General features: G+C 40.8%; 1 protein-coding gene across 8 annotated transcripts; it reads right to left on the bottom strand.

Annotated features, from left to right (window-relative positions):
* Positions 1-4,297: 4,297 nt before the first annotated feature.
* On the bottom strand, positions 4,298-19,702 carry ddx3xa (DEAD-box helicase 3 X-linked a). Of its 8 annotated transcripts, XM_051403267.1 has the most exons (21): positions 19,541-19,702; positions 19,369-19,440; positions 18,438-18,489; positions 18,037-18,084; positions 17,221-17,280; positions 13,819-13,992; positions 13,331-13,466; positions 12,729-12,833; positions 12,540-12,639; positions 12,296-12,431; positions 12,026-12,123; positions 11,850-11,948; positions 11,576-11,736; positions 11,328-11,472; positions 10,955-11,099; positions 10,583-10,633; positions 9,184-9,365; positions 8,978-9,095; positions 8,727-8,880; positions 7,447-7,568; positions 4,298-7,192 (listed from the first exon to the last, which is right to left on the bottom strand). In XM_051403267.1, exons 2-21 carry the CDS (start codon positions 19,411-19,413, stop codon positions 7,107-7,109), a joined length of 2,217 nt encoding a protein of 738 aa, XP_051259227.1. In that variant the 5' UTR covers positions 19,414-19,440; positions 19,541-19,702; the 3' UTR covers positions 4,298-7,106. The 8 variants fall into 8 exon arrangements, with proteins under 8 accessions (XP_051259227.1, XP_051259226.1, XP_051259231.1 ...); XM_051403266.1 differs by having other exon boundaries at positions 19,369-19,702; XM_051403271.1 differs by having other exon boundaries at positions 13,885-13,992; positions 19,369-19,702.
* Between the last annotated feature and the right edge of the window lie 656 nt (positions 19,703-20,358).

Here is a 20,358-nt window from a genome sequence, read left to right as displayed (position 1 = left end):
ATGGCCAAAGAGGAGCCCATCTGCAGAGGCATAAAATACAGGTCAGGTTTCTTTTTCTGTTCATCATTTTACCCTCATTTCACCAGAACCGGGCTCCAAAGTTCAACACACATACCACAGCATAATCTGAGCACATCTGGTTACCATGGGACTCTTCCCACACAGTGGCAACCCTCAAGATCTGAAAGATGGGAAATGCCTCTGTAGGATGTACAGTACATCATTAGACATGTAAACAGTTCAGTAGGAATAGTCTCTTCTGGAGTATGGGTAAAAAAACTGAATATTTTTTGCATGTGAACATACAGTGCATATAAAAAGTCTACACACCCCTGTTAAAATGCCAGGTTTTTGTGATGTGAAAACAATGAGACAAAGATACACCTTTTCCACCTTTAATGTGACCTATAATGTGAACAGTTCAATTGAAAAACAAACTGAAATCTTTTAGGTGGGAAAAAAATAAAAAATAAATTTAAAAAAAAGTACAATAACCTGGTTGCATAAGTGTGCACACCCTTAATCTAATACTTTGTTGAAGCACCTTTTGATTTTATTACAGCACTTTATTAAAAGCACCCTTTTTGGGTAGGAGTCAATTAGCATGACACATCTTGACTTGGCAATATTTGCCCACTCTTCGTTACAAAAGTGCTCAAATCTGTCAGATTGCGAGCATTGCCTGTGTACAGCTCTCAACCCACAGATGTTCAATGGGATTCAGGTCTGGGCTCTGGCTGGGCCCCAAAACAGCCCCAAAGCATGATGCTGCCACCACCATGCTTCACTGTGGGTATGGTATTCTATGGATGATGTGCAGTGTTGTTTTTGTGGCAAACATACCTTTTGGAATTATGGCCAAAAAGTTCAACCTTAGTTTCATCAGACCATAACAGATTTTTCCACATGCTTTAGGGAGACTTCATGTATTTTGTTTTTCAAGATTTAGCTGGGCTTTCTTTGAAAGAAAAGGCTTCCATCTCGCCACCCTACCCCATAGCCCAAACGTATGAAGAATACGGAAGATTGTTGTCACATGTAGTACACAGCCAGTACTTGCCAGAAATTCCTGCAGCTCCTTTAATGTCGCTGTAGGCCTCTTGGAAGCCGGTTTTCATCGTCTTTTCATCAATTTTGGAGGGGCGTCCAGTTCTTGGTAAGGTCACTGTTGGGCCATATTTTTCCACTTGATGATGACTGTCTTCACTGTGTTCCATGGTATATCTAATGCCTTGGAAATTCTTTTGTACCCTTCTCCTGACTGATACCTTTTAACAATGAGATCCCTCTGATGTTTTGGAAGCTCTTTGCGGACCATGGCTTTTGCTCTGAGATGCAACTGAGAAAATGTCAGGAAAGTCCTACTAGAACAGCTGAACTTTATTTGGGATTAATCAGTCATTTTAAATGATAGCAGGTGTGTACTGACTACTATTTAACATGAGTTTGAATGTGATTGGTTAATTCTGAACATAGCCACATCCGCAGTTATAAGAGGGTGTGCACACTTGTGCAACCAGGTTATTGTAAGTTTTTTATTTTATATTTTTCCACCTAAAGGATTTCAGTTTGTTTTTCAATTGTTCACATTATAGGTCACATTAAAGGTGGGAAAAGTTTGGACACGATTAATCCATGTCTCATTTTTTTACATCACAAAACCTGGCATTTTAACAGGGGTGTGTACCCACAGCAATCTGTGTATATTGTGTTTATTCTAACAGCTAGTCACGTTTATTTTGATTGTTAATTTGATTGATGTTATTCAAAATGTGTGCCACAAATGAATTTACTCCCTGAATCAACTAAAGCTACGATCACACTGCAAGCCTTCGTGCTCAATTGTGATTTTTGTTGTTTGGCTGTTCACATTATATCCTTAATGTGGCCCATAGATTCCAGTGTGAACAGGTCACGGCCCTAGAGTGACCCATGCATGTTGATCCAGAGTGATTTAAAAGTCACATTCATTCTGATATAATCGTTTACACAGGTTACATAGAAAAAACAGACCTGTATCTGATTTGGACTAGAAAATGTGATTTGTGCTGTATACTTTTAGAAAAACAAAATTCTGGTTTGGGCCACTTTGACCTGCAGCTACTTAATGCTACTCATTACCAAAAGGTCGGCACTCAATTTTGCCAGATCCACTTTGAACCAATCTGACAGCATCCAGTCAATTTGCAGGAGAGAACCTTTAAGAACCAACATTACTGAGCACCAGTTGGAAAGGATGACTATAAGATGAAGGTTTTGTTTGTTCTGTTAAAATGACATTTGGTGAAGAGTGCATTGTGAATGGACTCAAAGCTTAGTTAAGGACTGAGGGGTATTGCACAAAACCAAGATAAGGGATTAAGCCGGGATATGTTGGTTATCCTGGCTGAATTTAGCCTCAAGTCGGTTGCATGAAAGCAGGTCAAACTTATCCCGGCCAAGTTACTATGGTGATTTATTCTCTGCAGCTGGCCTGCTCCAGACCAGGCTAACAGCCAGGCTAAGGTTAATCCTAGTGATTCACCTGTAGTTCCACCGTCAATCCTGTGAGGAATTAATGTGTTTTACAGCATGTCCATGGTCTTTCTAAATATGTTGCATCATTTTAATTATCCTGCATTAAAATATTACATATATATTGTCATTTCTCATTTCATTTCAATCTGTTGGCTGTTTGTAATTGCAACAGTCTTTTTATATTGATTCAAGTGGTAGTATTATTACTCAGGACAAGTGTTATATTGCTATGCTAATGAAGACTGCTCGTCAAACTGCATAAATATGTGTTTTATTGCAGTAATTGAGATTACAAAACACAGCTGATGAAGCAAAGGTGTTTTCAATGAAATCTGTGACAAGGGCAATATAGTATGTGTGTGTGTGTGTATTACACACCACACACACACACACACACACACACACACACACACACACACATCTAGTACATAGTGTTTTTTATTATTTCCCTACTCTGTTTATTTATTTATTCTCTCTATCAACCACTTTGGTAAATGGTAAATGGACCTGTATAGCTCCTTTCTAGTCTTCCGACCACTCAAAGCGCGTTTACACTACGTGCCACATTCACCCTTTCACACACATTCACTCAGTGATGGCAAAGTCCATCGGACCGAAACTAACATTCATACACACATGAACACACCCGTGCGGCGTCGGGATGTATTTGGGGTTCAGTATCTTGCTCAAGGATACCTTGACATGTGGCGCCAGGAGTCGGGGATCAAACCCACAACCTTCTGATTAAGGAACGACCCGCTCTGCCTCTGAACTACAGCCGCCCTTTGCTGCTGTTACATTGGAATTTCCCCATTGTGGGACAAATAAAGGAATATCTATCCATCCATCCCCGTTCCCTCTTCATAATGGCTTGCCCTTTTTTGGAAGATGAGGAAGCCCTAATCCTCAGACGAGCATTTAGTCATGAAAGAGTCTTCTGGGACAGGTCAGACACATTGGCCGTTGGAGAGGACTATCTCATTGAGAGACACAGATTCTCAGGTGATGGACTAAGATATTTATGTAGGCTGCTGGGTCCAAAAATACAGCACCAGACGGCAGGAAGCCATGCTCTCACTGTACCACAGATGGTCTGTGTTACATTGAGATGGTTTGCAAGTGGGAGCTTCCTTTATTCTGTTGGGGATGCAGAGAACCTCAATAAAGGAACCATTTGCAGCACATATCCTGGCTTGGTGGGCCGCCCCCTGTGCCAGTTCTATGGGCTTTTTTTAACTGCTACAATCATAGACATTTAACATGTCAGCAGACACCTAATCTATTCACCTCATTTATTCACTGTTATCTACTTTATAGTCACTTACCAGCCTGCAAAATGTTCTTGTATTTAATTTTAACTTGCTGCCAGGTCCTTTTACGGCCAGACAAGTTTGTTCTTTATGAATTGTTTGCACTTAATCATACTCTACATTTAAGTAACATGCACCTCTACTTGTCTATTTCAGTATGTCGTGAACACGCACTTATCCCGACTATCTACACCTGGCTTAACATAGCCGCACCTTTTCATCCTGGCTCGGCAAACGTGCAACCAATTAAGCCAGGATGTGCTGAGCAGGCTAGGTCAAGCCGTGCTTGTTCAATTATCCTGGATTTCTTTGTTCTACTTTTGTGCAATACCCCTCGGGAGTCTTGTGACTGCAAAACAAGGACTTGGTCCCACCTCTGCGGTCACTCATCAAGGTGTGTGTTGCTACAAGTCTTCTCTGCACAACTACAGTAAACAAGTCTTCATGAAACATGCTTGGTTTTTTCCAGATACTTTTGCATTCAAACATTTTATTTTGGTAAAATCATACAATTGCACAGCTGAGTATTTCCCATGCAGTGCAGTAGCCTATAAGCTAATACAGAAAGCAAAGTCTACATCTAAAGAGCTCCAGCGTTCTCTGGAGAATGTGGAACAAGTCTCGGGCTCTGCCTGCAACAACTTGCGCAGAACCTCCTGTTCATCTCGTACAAGTCCAACAGATGCCTTGGAAATCAATGCTGCAGACTTGCTCCACATTCGAGGAGAACTCGAGGAGGTGTCATATGCAAATACAACAATGAGAATAAACCACATGTTTGTTTCTTTAAGGATTGCCATGTGCCAGACATTCACTGGAGAAAAATAATTATCAGGTCAAATTAGAGTAAAGAATCAATAATGCACACAATTGGAGAATCTGAACACTTCTGCACTGATATGCTTAGGAAATTTATTTGCTCTTTTGACAGCTATATTCCAAACCTTGGCATGTTTGTTCAATTCCATTTCAAATTTTGTTGACCAATTATTATAATCTAATTAGAGATGACTGGCCCCGAGGAGGCCCTGAAACAGCTGTGGATATTATTTACCGAGTCCAATGTATCTTAAACATTAAAAAGCTCACACTACCCCGAAATATATAAATTTCACGCATACAGGTGACATTCAACATTCAAGTGCCAGTGTTTTTGTACTGTCTTTTGGTCAAGTTTCTGAAACTTTCAAAGAATCACTTTGAGGCTTACAAAAATAAATATTTGTCAAAAATGCTTAATAAATTACACAAAACTAGCAGCAAAAGTAGAATCTAGAAATCTGTGCAAATGGCTAAATTCCCCCGACTGCTAAATCCCCTGGTCCCAAATAAATCCTGGTTTAAACGTTGAGAACCCTTCCCCTTTGTAAACAAGCTGCGTTTTTCACAATCTCCTCACACACAATATTTGGAAGCTTAAGGACACATATCCAAGACATCTATATAAAACTCTAGATGTGCAATAAAAGAACTTTTGTAAAACTTGATGGGCACGACGTACAAGGGCCTACACACCTAAATCAAGTAGCACCATTCAATCTCAAGTTCTCAACACTGTCAGTGCATCCGCTTTTAGTTCAATTTCTTAAAAAAAAGGTTTCAAGGCACAACACACCCGATGAGAAAATTGGGAGGTGAAACGCCCCATCTCTCCTCCTCTTGATGGCTGCTCCTCTTTGAGAGGAAAAGCCTGCTCTGGCTTTACGAAGCCACAGGTTTTTATACAAGTCTGAGCAGATAAACTCCCAGAGGACCTGACAGTACTTCAAATGTTCCATAAGGAAGTGGACACTCCCCTGTCTTTGGCCACCTCCACAGTTACATTACGCGGCAATGGAAACCAAAGCCACTGACAACAGCGGTGCACTGAAAGCCGCGCCCCACGCCTACCCCCGTTCCCCTAATCCCAGTGGTCGGAGTGCTGCTCTACCCTGCTCCGTTCCTCGCTGTTTAATTGATAAACCTCAGTGATCACTCAAATGCCTGTCTCTAAGATGAACCATGCCTCCAACGCAGCTTGAAAAGAGAAAACGTTTGTAATTAAGTTAAGCCTGCGACTCAGTTCACATGTCTTTTCTCCTTGACCAAAAAACAAAACACTTGCAAGCGTAGAATACCATCTGGGCCTCATGGTTGTCGGTCGATTCGGTAAACACTAACACCACGCTATGCCCTCCCGATGCTGTGGTCCTTTATGCAGCCATTTTGAACTTCACTTTCAAGATGGCAGGCATTTTTTGTTTTGATACATATTTGTAGAGAAACAATTCAAAAATCAAAAAACTGACTCAGTTTTTCAATTTTGCACACACCTGCACCAAAAATGTCTCAAGTAAAAATAAACAAAAAACACCGCCCACTTAATGTAGCTAGCACATGGTAACATACTAGCTGCCATAACACTGTCAAGTCAATTGAAAAATGTGGAGTAACAAGTTCCAGCAGTGATTATTCTTGTTTAAACCTCAGCAATTGTTGGCACTGAGCTTAATGACTTCTGTGTTTCTTAAGATTACAATAGGAATGGCTATTTCAAAGACTATCATATCCATAAAAAGGAGCCTGTCCAGGATAGAGTGAGCAAAAAAGAAAAAGAAAAAACAAATGTAACTTTGTCCCTAAGGATTAAAATACGGTTGCTTCACAGAGTGGCCCAGTTGTGTTAGACATAGTAATGGCTCCGTTCGCTGTTTGACTATAGAAAAGGCTACATGATGTTCCTGCAATAAATTTGAAGTTCAAATGGAATCATGACTCAGAGCCACAATACCCCAGTGTTTGCCAAGGTTTGATCAAGTCCAAGCTTATTTTACCTTTCTAATATTTTTCACCAAACAAAATAATAAAATCAAATTTAGAGCTCTTGGCCATGTTCATCTGGTGAAATGAAAACATAGATTTCCTGTTTAAATTCCGAAGGCACAGTACATTAACATACAAATGATCCTCAGGTTATTCTATTGGGGTTTTTTCCACAAAAAGAACAAAAATACTTTTAACAATGAAAGCCCGAAGTTGCTATCGGACAATGCATGTCAGCATCCATGCTCGCTCTGAGGTGTGCGAATCTCTGCGGTCTCCGGTGCGTTGCACGTGCTGGTGACTTTCCTTTGCGTCGTGCTGCACTTCCTTTTAAAGAGAAGCGAATGGCAGAGAACCAGGGTTGGTAATGTACTGTGTGTCAGTGAAGCTACACAGGGAGGGTTGTTATGGTCTGGCTTAAGTTAACATGTGGTTTCCATTGGGTTGGGTTGGCATGGCAACCTATTCCTATGGTGACTAGTTGCCCCACCAATCCACACTACCAGAGTGGCTGTAGTTTCCTCCGTAGCCATCATTGCTGTAGAAGTTGCCACCAAAGCCACCTGCAAGGGACAAGGTCAGAGTCAGTCAGAGTCAGTCAGCTGAGCAGCGACAAAAACTTTATTGAAATCAAATTGACACCGTCATGGCCTGTTTTCTCATTGGGGGTAAGCTTTATAGTAGTTGTATACAATAAATACTTGCAATTTGTAAGCTGTGCTTTTGGGCACACAAAATGCAATCCATAATAGTCACAAATGTTAATGCCTTTAAAAGTGACCCACAGATACAAGTCTAGGGAACAATTCTTCCTTACCTCCACCAAAGCCACGGTTTCCTCCATGGCCTGCAGTGTTGCGTCCTCCACGGTTGCTACTGAAGCTTCCAGAGCCACCAGATGTCTGACGGTAGTCTCTAGCTCCGAAACCGCCAGAGAACCTAGACAAGAACATTTGTCAGACATTGTGGTACAGTACAACAAAGTAGAGATCAGCAGTGGTTCAAGCCGTTTAAAATGGAGGGTGAACACTGACAGATGTAACATACTGGGTCTATTCATTTCAATTTTTAATGTCAATCCAATCATTTCAAAACACAACATATGGTTCAACTGAACATCTGTTTAAGAGCACATTGTGACACTGCATTCCCAAATGTCAGCAAAAGACCCTTCTTAGTCCCAATCCCCTTTTTGCTCTGTCCTCCAATAACAGTGGAGCAAGCCGTTATCAACCTTCTCCTTTCCTGCATATGCTATGTGCTAGGCTAATCTATGTGGAAAAACAGCCACATTTTAATCATATTAGCAAAACACTAACTAGCTTGCTAACATTTGATTTAGATTAGTCAGTCAAAAATCAACGTTAGCTAGTTACATCAGAAAGCTAATGTTAGCAAAACACTACCTAGCTAATTTACATAAAATGTAAGCTAGTTAGCTAACTTAAGGAACACTGAGGCTTCTCTCTTTGATTCATCTTCTAAGGAGATCGTTCCTCCCCCACGCACTCTTCATCTCCACCCAGGGGAGGAAAACCATAAAACTCTAAACTCCAATATGTCTGCCCTGTATCAAACTGTACCACCTGACGCAGTGCACCCTGCACTTTGTGACCAGCTACTTATGCACCATACGCCTTTCAAGCACTGGATTTGACCATGCACCTTAGGACACTCACCCAATGCTCGTTATTATGCTATTTATTTTATTGGTTCTTTTGCATTTTGCCTCCTGTTGTTATTGTTATTATCAGTCTGGATACCGTTGGAAACTGAATTCCCCCTTGGGGATGAAAAAAGTACCTCCATCTAAAATGTGGTTGTCTTTTCAACACAGATTAGTTTAGCACATAGCATATCTAATTACAGGAAAGGAGGAAGGTGACAGGTTCTGACAAAGGCTTTACTCAACTGTTACTGGAGCACAGAGCAAAAAAGGGCAGGACTTCGAAAGAGATACATTTCACCCGTTTAGTAAACGCTTAAAACCATCAAAGACACAGGTTGTAAAAATGGAATTTTCCATTAAGATACCCACAGGGAGGTCTATATGGTCCAACACTTGCACCTAACAGTTGAGTGTTCTGCTACAATTACCTCTTGGAGCGTCCACGGCTGCTGCTCTTGTGCTGGTGCTCGTAGGCCAGGCTCTCGAGCCAGGAAGGAACCTCCTGATGGGCCTCCACCAAAATGTCCAGCAAATCTTTGGTTATGTTGCTGTTTTTGTCGTTAAAGAACGACGTGGCCAGACCTGCACAAAACAGAGCAAGACATACAGATTCATTAAAAATGCGAATGTGCAGAGCCATCAAACATTAAAAAAAAAAGTAAACAAAATTATTTCATACCAAGGTTGCCCACACGTCCCGTACGGCCAATACGGTGAACGTATTCCTCAATGTCACTGGGCAAATCAAAGTTAATAACGTGCTTCACATTGCTGATGTCCAGGCCTCTTGCAGCCACCTGCAAATAAATAAATAAATTCAAATGTCAGGAATTTAGAGTCATGAGTTTCACTTTGTTCACATAAGTACAAGTAAAGATAACTCACAGCTGTAGCCACCAAGATGGGGCAGCGTCCAGAACGGAACTGATGCAAAGCTTCCTCTCTATCTCTCTGGGATCGATCTCCATGGATGCTGGTGCAGGCGTAACCCTCGTGGTAAAGGAAGTCTTCCAAAGCATCTGCTCCTTTCTTGGTTTCCACAAACACCAGAGTCAACGAGTCTTTGCCTGTATAGCCGGAAATAAAAGCGGACGAGACAAAAGGAGGAGAGCAGGATATAGAGCATGAAAAGAGAAAAAGGAAAATACATCATTGATAACTGGGAACAAGGATATGGGTGGATTTTCTTTGAACTAAAAAGATGGGATCAGGAACTGTTACACAAAAAAAAAAAAAAAAAAAGGTCAGCGAGATCATGAAGTATATATATATATATATATATATAAAAAGAAAATCTAAAACCACAATGAAAACTGAAATGGAGACAGGGGTTGCATAAAAAGCTTTACATTTACTGATCATTAATTGACAGCCTTGGCTTCAGTTTGTCTGCACACAGTGCTCAGTCAACCACCGGTGCAAATAAAGTTTTACTTGCTGTCATTAAGAGCAGCAGACTGCAGCAATAACAGACGTGGACTTAACAGTTTGAGTCAGGTAGCTAAAGAAATTATCATATTTTGACTGGCTTTATTTTACTGGCTATTGATCCATTAGGGCCCTAATACTGATCCATAGCAACTTTGGACAGTTTAAACAACTATTGAATTGACAAATATACAATCAGGATATTTGGCATTAATGGCTACCAGAATAAAAGCTTGAGCCAATAAATTGGTTGAGGGGTGATGGGGTACAGGCAATTCCAAATTTGCAGCTAACCCTGCAACTGTTTTGCCAATGCACTCTGGCACAAGCCATGAAAAAAAAAAAAAAAAAAAAAAGATACATCCATCAAAGCTCCATCCTCTCCAAATAACTTAAGCCTGGGTAGTTTAAAATAAAGCCCTGATCAGTCCAATCAGACTAACTGTATCGTCACGGTGGCAACAGGAGACTTTGCTCGCCATTTCCATGTGGTCACAGCCAACTGACTCTGGAAATGAACTGGAAATTGAGCTCTTCCTATGACAATCAGCCACATGCTCACATTGAGCGAGCTTGACCGTAGTGTTGGTGTTGATAACAAACTACACTAAAAATGACCCATTGAGTGGGGGAAAGATTGCACTGTTGACTCAAATTCTGCAATTCCACTCACACTATATGGTGCAAGGCAAATATTATTGTGGGTACTACAAGCTCTTACTGGAAATGAAAGAAAAACAAAAGAAATAAAACAGAGGCAGCATGTCAGCTGGGGAGCGGAGGGACAGGATGAGCTGTGGGATGTGATGTTTCTGGCTTGTGGGTCAGAGTGAAGTTATGGTATGTTCATACTTACCAGGTTTCTCTGGGGCCTCTGTCACATTTTCCTGAACCTCACTGGGAATAACTAAGATAAAACCAAACCAGCCAGTAAATGTAAGGCTGCTCAGTACACAAAAATAACAGCTTTAGATCATGAGAACCAAATACCCCCTAAACACAGCAAGTGATATGACTGCTCACCACGGCATGAGATTCTGTTTTGTTAATTTATCTTTCACTGCAAGGTCTTGCTATAATAAACAACATTTGTTAGCAGAGATGTAGCAAAATCATTAGCTTGATATAGGCAGACTGACAAACACAGGATGATGGTTAGAGCCCAATGTGACCTTTGTGGGGGAAAAACAAACCAAAACCTTGTACTTATTGTGCATGCAATTCTCACCTGTGGCATTAAGCAGGTCAAGGAGGAAGGACCTTTTGTCAGTGTCCTCTACCCAGACTACTTTCTGGGTGATGTTTTCTGAAGTGGAACCAACACGACCGACTGCAAGGAAAATGTAGTCCTCTAGGAAGTCACGAGCAAGGATCTACACAAACAAATGAAATGCATGCAGATATTCATGACATTATTGCAACGTGCTGTGGGATGTCCCATCAGTGTTGATATTAAATGCAGTGAACTGAAGCAACAAATTCCTCAGTTTGTGCTATTTTGACAATAGCTAATCAGCTTAATCAACACTGATTGGACATCCGGAGAACACTGAAAATCTTTTTAAGCAAGATTCTGTGTGCTTCTTGACTGTCCAACGTACCTGGATCTCCTTGGGGAAGGTAGCACTAAACATCATTGTCTGGCGGATGCCTTTAGGTGGCATCGTATCTTGCTCTACAATACGTCTGATCTGTGGCTCAAAACCCATGTCCAACATGCGGTCAGCCTCATCCAGGACCAAGTAGCTGGAGAGAAACATTTAATAATTACAAACGGCAAAGAAATATTGAGTCAGTTAGAATTTAAAACAAAATCCAATTTCAGCCAAGATCCCTGTGCTATACTGACTTGCAGTAGTCCAGACCAATCTTGCCCCTCTCCATCATATCAACCAGGCGTCCAGGTGTGGCCACCAGCAGGTGACAACCTCTCTCCAATTCCCTGATCTGCTGGCCAATATCAGCACCGCCATACACCACGCAGGGACGTACACGTGATCGATAGGCAAACTAGAATTTAGGAAGAAAAACAATTAAGCTTCAAGATGCATATTTAATGTTCAGGAAAACTATGTTATGTACTATGATGATGTCATATAGTCAGTTATATGTATGGAGCTCACCTTCCTCGCTTCATCATAGATCTGCAAAGCCAGTTCTCTAGTGGGAGCCAGGACAAGGGAGATTGGGTATTGCTTACGACGGCCATACCTTCCATTCTCCTGAGGATGAAAGAAATATTTATTAGAACAAGTCTAATGGTAACGCATGGCGAGTTGTGCATTTTCTTCCCCAGTACCTGTCCACTGTTCTTGGCAGCCTGCAGGGCATCTCCTGGCCCATCGGTGTAGATCTGACTTAGCACTGGCAGCAAGAAAGCTGCAGTCTTACCAGAGCCTGGAACACAGCAGAACACATACAGTTCAATTTTAGAAGAAAAAAAAAAACCAAAACACTGTATAATCCACCAACCTTTACTTTCTAGTTTTAAAAAGGGTAATTTAAGTTTCAATAAGAGAAACTTACCAGGGAAAGGCTGCGAACACTGAAAACATACAGAAATACTCACCAGTCTGGGCACAAGCCATTAGGTCTCTCTTGGTCTTGATGATAGGGATAGCGTGCTTCTGGACTGGGGTGGGACGAGTGTAGCGACTCAGGTTGATGTTCCCCATGATAATCTCCCCCATGTCCACATCATGAAACTACAGAATCAGACAGAAAGTATAAGAAACCAACTGCACTATCAAAACCTTTGGAATTACATTTCAATAACATTAAGAATATGCAAGCACTATTGAGTATAGACTTACACTTTCAATGTGGGGCGGGGAGTTGCTTCCAGTGGCCTCCACAGGTATATCATCATATTTTTCAAAGTTTATGCCAGTGTTGCTTGCAGAGAAAAGCTCACTAGGAAAGAAAATTTGCAAAAGTTGAGGTCAATGCAGATGCAAGATGGTTGTTGTCTGTTATTTATGAGAATGATCTGTAGGTCTTACTTTTCCAAACGCTCGTTGGGAGCAGTGGGCTTGGACCAATCATCATCTCTGGCGTCCTCCGCCCAGCGTGCGTTTCCTCCCCCAGAGAAGCCCCCACGCTCATATCTGTACACATGGAGTGAGAGTTTAAACAAACCCTTTGGCTTCATGTCTGATTTAAGAATATAACATGCAACTCAATAGTTTTGTGTCCTAGTGTGGTATTTCTCTTTTCAGAGATTAAAGTTTATTGCAGTGTGACCAGCTCCACCTTTCTATTTGAATGTGATCAGAGGTTTTGAGTGACAGTCCATGGAAGTAGAACAGAATGGATGGTGCTATTGTCTGCCAGTGTGCAAAGTGGGCTAGATCAGCAAACCCTCCCATCATAATGGTGATGTTTGTCATCTCTGCTAAACAAATAATTTTAAATACTAAATAAAGCTATGGAAATACTTGTTGTAAAATACAAATGATAAAATACAGACATATACTCAGTCTGCTTAAAACTACACTGACTGTCAATTTTTTAACATACATGTTACAATACATTGTATTAAAGCACAAAACATGATAGTCTCATAAAAACCTCTGATTATTAAATGTATGAAAATTTTACACACCTTCCCCTTGAACCGGCCCCACGGTCATTGAAGAAGGCAGGCTTGGACCTATCAGAACGTCCCCCAAAGCTGTTGTAGGCAGCATCCCTTGGAGGTCCTCCCCAGCTGCCTTCTTTGTTGTCATAACTGCCAAACCCTGCAATGAACAGATAAGTCTCTTAGTGATTTACTAGGATATAGGTTTCTGCAAATTAGCTTTCAGGCAGCATCACACGACGCTGCTTTCTTACCAAACGCAAAGCTGAGTCTTTCCCCTGAAACAAGGCGCCATCAGTTGTTTAAAATCATCAAGTTAAATTAAGCGCACCACTAGTGTTAATTACAATTTACTGCAATTCCATTATGCATTTGGAGAGTAACAGGATTCTTATATCATAACTCTATAAACAAGGGTGGGGGAGGGCCATGTTTATTTCTATGCTACACTGTCATCACTCTACAGCTAGAGCTATAGTTAGATATTTTAAAGCAAGACAGGGTTTCCCCACCTGCATTTTGCAATGGTTGATTAAACGAGCCTCCACCCCTGTTACCACGGTAGGCACCACGCCCACCTCTATCATTGCGAGGGGGTCCGCGCCCTCCAAAGCCCCCATTTGTGCGGTTGTCATGGTAACCATTCACAAATCCATTGCTGCGTCCACCATCCCAGCCAGGTGAGTCTTTATAGGAAGACAAAAAAATAACAATGAGGCTCGTGAGGAAGTAGAAAATGCTGCACATATAGTACACATTTGGCCAAACTCCGTTCTTACTAGCAATAAGTTTCAAGTGTCTTCAAGTGGTAACCTATTGTTGCCTAATTTAATGACAGGTGGGATGCAAGCAGTCCATAGAGTAGAACCTGGACTGCTTAACAACACTTGTGTCACATTATGTCCAATATAAAAAAAGTTGGCATAAAATGCAAAGCAAAGTCTTAACCTGCACAGTGGAATAGATGGAGAAATCAAAAGGCTCTAGGTAAAAGAAAGATAATTGTTTTCTTTTCAGTAACCACTGAAATTGGCTTTGTTATTTGGGTAGATGACTTGTCTGTACGAGGAGAATCACTGAGCCCTGTCTCTGCCTGTATGGGACATTTACCACAACGATCTGCCCAGCTTTGGACACTGGCTGTGTCATCATTCCCATCGGTGGCCACACTGTTATCAGTGCAGGCTGAGGATGAGGCTGGTGGGGGGGGACAATGTACAGTTAGCACTGCCATGGTACGGCTGGCTAAGTAGCAGAGGCTATGCCACAACAGCATCAAGGAGCAGACCAACCACAGAGATCTAGTCTCAGATTAGTCTTGGTTGGAATGTGATTTGGTTCAGCCAAAATAGGGCTGATTCTAGATCTATGGCGAAGATCTTAACTTATACCTGTGGGCCAACAGGTAGAATGCTTCTGTCATGGTTCCCCTTCTAATAAGCACAAGGGGAAAGCATTGAAATGCATCACAAAAGGCACACACACAACTCCATGTGTTGTAGACCAGTAGAGTTTTTTTGTCTGATACTGATCTGAGTAACTCAATTTACTATCAGCATCAGGAAACAAACATTGTTTAGTACTTCTAGAACAAGCTCAAAGTGGTCTGTGCAGGGAGTATTTGTGACCTCTCAGGCAGAGCTGCAGTGCAACATGTGGGGTTCAGACATTATCACTGCCAAGTCCAAATGTTTAAAAAACATTAAGCATTCAATAAACTGTAAAAAAATACTGCATCAAGATATGTCATAGCCACTCAGACCGGTAGACAAAAATTATGCATGTGCAGCACTCTGCAACCATTGCAAAGCATACCATGCAGCAGTGACTATGAGATGACAATGACAACGTCATGGTTCACATCAAAGCAAACAAACCAAAAATAAGACAATCTAGAAGTACCAAAATAATGCAAGTTAGGTCTGGATTGCAAAGTATGTAAAAATGTCCAATAGCCCACTGTGATGCATCATAGCTACCAGACAAATGAAAGTTGTAGTCGTGTAACTATTTTCCATTTCAAAGCAAGCGATTGACCGCATCACCTGTAGCTTATGGGTACGCGGCTTAATAAAATGTAAAGTAACGCCTCATCATTTTGCCAAATCAAAAAGACAAACTACATGATTGACATTTATGGCTGACAGGCTGGATTGCATTAACAGGGTACACAGTATGAATTTCAGAACAAGCTACACGTGGTTTGGTGAATACAGGAGAACATGTCCCCTAACATAATCTCACATGTCAGGAGTCTTGTTGCACCCTTTTGCCTTATTTTGATCATGCCCCCAGGCGTGCCACGCTCCGGACAACAAATGAACCTACTCTATGGATGATTGTGCGGCAACCGAATCAGAACTTCAACAAGTTGAGAGAGAAGAAAATAGCAGTGACAGTATGCTAACCTGACAGAACAATTCTGGTGAATCGTTCAGGCACATTAAGATGCCGACAAGTTGGTTCTATTCATCACTGAATTGAAAATGCCAGAGACGGCCAGGGAGAACATCTGATAAACACTACTTTGAAATAACCTTGCAGAAACAAAACATCCCTTTCAGACAGAAGCTACAGGTCAGTCATGTGCCAATGGGGGTGTGGGGGTGTGGGGGTGTGGGTATGCCGGTAGATTTCAATGGTTATTCCAACTTCACACATGACAGAAGTAACTAATCAATGAAATCACCTAGAGCAATCAAATGCCTGCACGCATTCAGGCTCTCAGCACATTGTTCAACAATCCCACTTATGACTTTTCAATAGTAGGTCACAGGTAGACACAGACAGATCAAAGAAAGAACAGAACTCTTATTAATGAGTGGGATTTAATTATGTCAGTGCAGCAGTATTAGGCTCAGTTTCCTGGCAAAATAAAATCGCTGCTTCGATTTCATGCCTGCAACTGACACACGTTGAAAGGGCATGATTAGTAGGACAATGCAAAGAGGTATACGTCTTGGACAATTCTTTCACACCTGACATCATCTTATTAGTAGTAAGACGGTCACACTAGTGATGCAGTGCATAGTCTTTAAGGCACCATGCATCATAAGTAACTTCATTTGCAAGCTTTGACGAATGCTGTGTTAGGCCAGATTTCTGCAGCTTTTTCCCCAAGTCACCACGACAAAGCAAAGGCACGTTGATTGTGCCTGGTGTTCAGCTATATAAACTATGAAATTCTGCTGACAAGTAGATGGCATGGCATGCAGGTAGAGGTCAAGGTATACCGCATCTGTTTCGCCAACCCCCACTGTAGGCATGGTAAAAGGCAAGCTCTTGAGAGGCCAGTCTTGGGTAACCTGAGCAAAGGTAGGGAAGCAGGCTATAAAAAGACTCCCATAATTACTGGCTTGTCCTGTATGCGTGTTGGGCATGACCTTACACTAGTAGTTACCAATCTTACAGACATCCCACCCTGAAGTATAATTTCTGTGTCTGAGGACACTCTGCCTGCCATGGTTGTGGACACTGCTTTGAAGAAACTTTGGGGACATTGCAGGTGAAATATGGTCTTGATTTACAGTGGGGAAAAATCATTCCAATGAATAAATAGTTCTTAAAAAATTTAAAAAAAAAAAAAAAAATCACTGAAGAAAAAATAAAATTAAACCAAGCCTACGCTTACATTAAATTCAATTCAATTCAATTTTATTTGTATAGCGCCAATTCATAACAGAAGTTATCTCAGGACATTGCAATTGCTCTTTACCTATAACACAGTTCTCATTTTGACTGCAAGCATCCCAGCAGAGAGAAGCACATCAATTAATCATGAGCCCATCATTAACTTCTACTGTATAGCTCTAACCTAACCCCCCCCGTACTGGTTTTGCTGGTGTGTAAAATGGCTATTTCATGCATCTGAAAATGCAGGTTGCCCTCAGCGAAAGCAGACAGAAGGGACTTACAGAGATTTATTGGTGCCACTGAATAACCGCACTGTCTACCAGTGGAATAAGCATTTCCTGCTGTGGAATGAGAAAACAGTAAAAACGAGAAAAACGTCAAGTGTGCAGTGACACAGTTCCATGATTTTTTTTTTCTTTTTAATTCAACTTATGAGTATTCCAGGCACAACAAGTGTCTTGGTTTAAGCCTTTAAGAGGCTAAGCAAGTGCAGAAACAAACTTCAGCCACCTCATTTGGACCTAAAACATTTATCCATTTCATACTTAAAATACATCCCTCGAACCCTCCACATTTCCCCTCTATCAGAGCAGTCAACAGCAAGCATTCCTTTCGTTCACAAGAGACAAGTATAAACTTGGGAAGAACATAGTTAAATATTTTCCCATGTCCACATCATGAACAGTTAAAATTAAGAGCTAAAATTTGCATTACTAAAACTGAATCAGACCGATGTAAAATAAGCTTGACTCTTAATGAAAATCCCAGGCCAAAGCAATTTTACACTATCAATTGCCCTACTTTATCCATGCCAAAATAAGCTATCGTGCACCGACATAAACTATTTGATATGGCTCTCGATTCAGTCTGTACACTAGTATATTAAAAAATATATATCTGACCACGATCCTCAACATTTCTATGGTCTGAAGCAGCAAAAAAACCCACTGCCAAGATCAAGATGTTGAGAAACAAATATTGCCTCAATTGTGCTCGATTTTACCATGCTCTGATGGGCCGAACAGTAAGAGCGCCACAACTCAACCTGTGCTGACAGTCCAACTGTGGTTCAGTGGTTAAGCGTCCCATAAACTCACCGTTTTTAGAAGCATCTTTGTTTCTCAAGTGAGGTGGAATGTAACGCCCTAGATGGAGAGAAAAAAAACACAGGTAGCACATAGTTAAATGTTGATTCACTAGGACTTAATTATTTAAAGTTATGTATACACCGAAAGAAATATTATAGAACAGAACATTCCAATAATGACAACTTAAACCACTGTTTTCCCTCAAAGATAAAAACACTACAAGAAAAATGTGTCCTTTACTTGTTTTGTGAAAGTGCATCTTGTTTTTGTTGGGGGAAGACAGAGGTTTACATTAGTAACTTGAATGTCAATTCAAAAATATCAAATTGGAAAACCATTACACAGGGCTTAAACTGAAGGTAATGTAATCATTAGTGCAGTAAAGTAGTAAAATCAGCGTCATTACTCACTGCCAGTTCCTCCGCCTTGTCCGTCAGCAGAGTTCAAGTCTAGGGCAGCAAGCTACAAAAAAACAGATTACAACATTTGTAATGTGGCACCAACAATAGATTACTAGGTTAAAACAATACACCGACTGTCCTTGAAATAGCGAGTAGATCTAATTAAATATAAGCAATTCTCCAACTTGAAATGTTTGGTTATCCACTACTTACTAAATAGTTCCAGAATGGTTTGTCTTTAATCTCAAACAAACCATTAATCAAAGAGACCACTAATGTCGTTTTGTTTTTGGCCTGATGTATCCAACAACCGACATGGCATGACAAAGTCTGATATATAAATCATTAAAAAGTAAATGCCGACAATTAAAACATGACAAAAAGTGAAATATGCATTAATGCGTAGAGTGAAATAAGTTATCCAAATTGGTTCTACTCGAAGGAATCAATAAACCGAGTGTGTTACATTTACAAAAACATTAATGGTCGCTAAAACCCGCTGCCAACATTTTCTCCTGCGCCACGTTTCAGGCTGAGAAGGCCCAACATTAGCCCGGCTAACTTGGTAGGATACCAGCCGGAGGTACCTGCTAGATAACCTTGTAAATTTCCATTAAATGAAACAAATTTTCACCAGAGGCGATTCCCATGTTATATCTAGCTTTATTTAGAACTATTGCTAGCCGTTTTAAGGTAAACACTTAACTAATAAGCGTGTTAGTTTAGTTGACTGGCACAGCGTAGTGACGAGCTCCGCCATCACAATCTTCTCTACGGCGACATCATCACCTCCATTTTAGCAGCCGCAGCGTTAGCTTAGCTAGAGGCTAGCGACTTAGCGAACGAAGCTCCCTTTTTCTGTGTCGAAACTACATGTGCGTAATGGAAAATCACCACATTACTGTGACAAAAAAAGAGGTAGCCAGTTTAAAGTACTCACCTGCTGATCTAGACCGTGTGGATTATCAACGACCACATGACTCATAACTAAAGAGAGAAGTGGGGATTATTTCTGAAGAGAAAGGATTTTCTTTGTTAGCACGGCCGGCTATGCTGTAACGTTAACTTAGCTTTACTTTCTGTACAAATTACGATCTTGAGACAGTGGTTACCTATAAAGTTAGTTAAACAATAACGTTTTCTTTGAATAAATAAAAAGACGATGTTTGGTATAAATATAAATTCCGTTCAAGTTTCCAAATGAAATGGTTGCTGTGTGCTGTTCAACAGAAACCCCCTCCCGGCAGCCTTGATCGTGGTGGAATGAGACATCGAGCGTTGAGCTAGCGCGAGATATCGCCTCTGTAACCCCAGGCCAACAACCCGGGCAAATATCGCGATGTTTCCTTTCATCTCCGATTGGTATGGCCAACACTGGAAAAAGTAGAACATGAAACCAATCATTACGGTTGGTGTTCCTCAAGTAATGCGTCATTAGCGTAATGTTTGACAATGCCTCTTTAAAAACACAGAACAGAAACCGGAATATCTGTAATATATAGCCAGTATTTCTACATAGGAAAGGGATTTGGCATACACTTAATGAAAATAAGAAATTAACACATATTATTTACCAAATTTAAAAAATATTGATATATGTGATTGTTTGTGATTAAATCAGCATATTACTGACACCCCTTAAAGTCTCCCATGCCACCCTCTGGACAGCCCATGAATATTTCTCTGCTCCTGTTAATGTGTATTTGAGGACTGTTTCAAGAAGTGTATCTGTGTTTGTGATTTACTCATCTAGATAACTTGATAAACCTTTTCAAAACCTAGAAGAGCAGCCAACTTCCTCCAGGAAGTAATATATGCCATATGCAAAGGGTTGACAAAAATAACAATTGCAAGATAACACTCAAACAGAATGTCCAATTAATTAGAGTGCAGATAGACATAAAGAATATGGCATGAGAATATTTCTTGG

Source organism: Dicentrarchus labrax, unplaced genomic scaffold (assembly GCF_905237075.1).
Source record: "Dicentrarchus labrax unplaced genomic scaffold, dlabrax2021, whole genome shotgun sequence".
NCBI lineage: Eukaryota > Metazoa > Chordata > Actinopteri > Moronidae > Dicentrarchus > Dicentrarchus labrax.
Note: the sequence above shows the minus strand (reverse complement) of the source record. Positions and strands in the feature narration are given on the sequence as shown.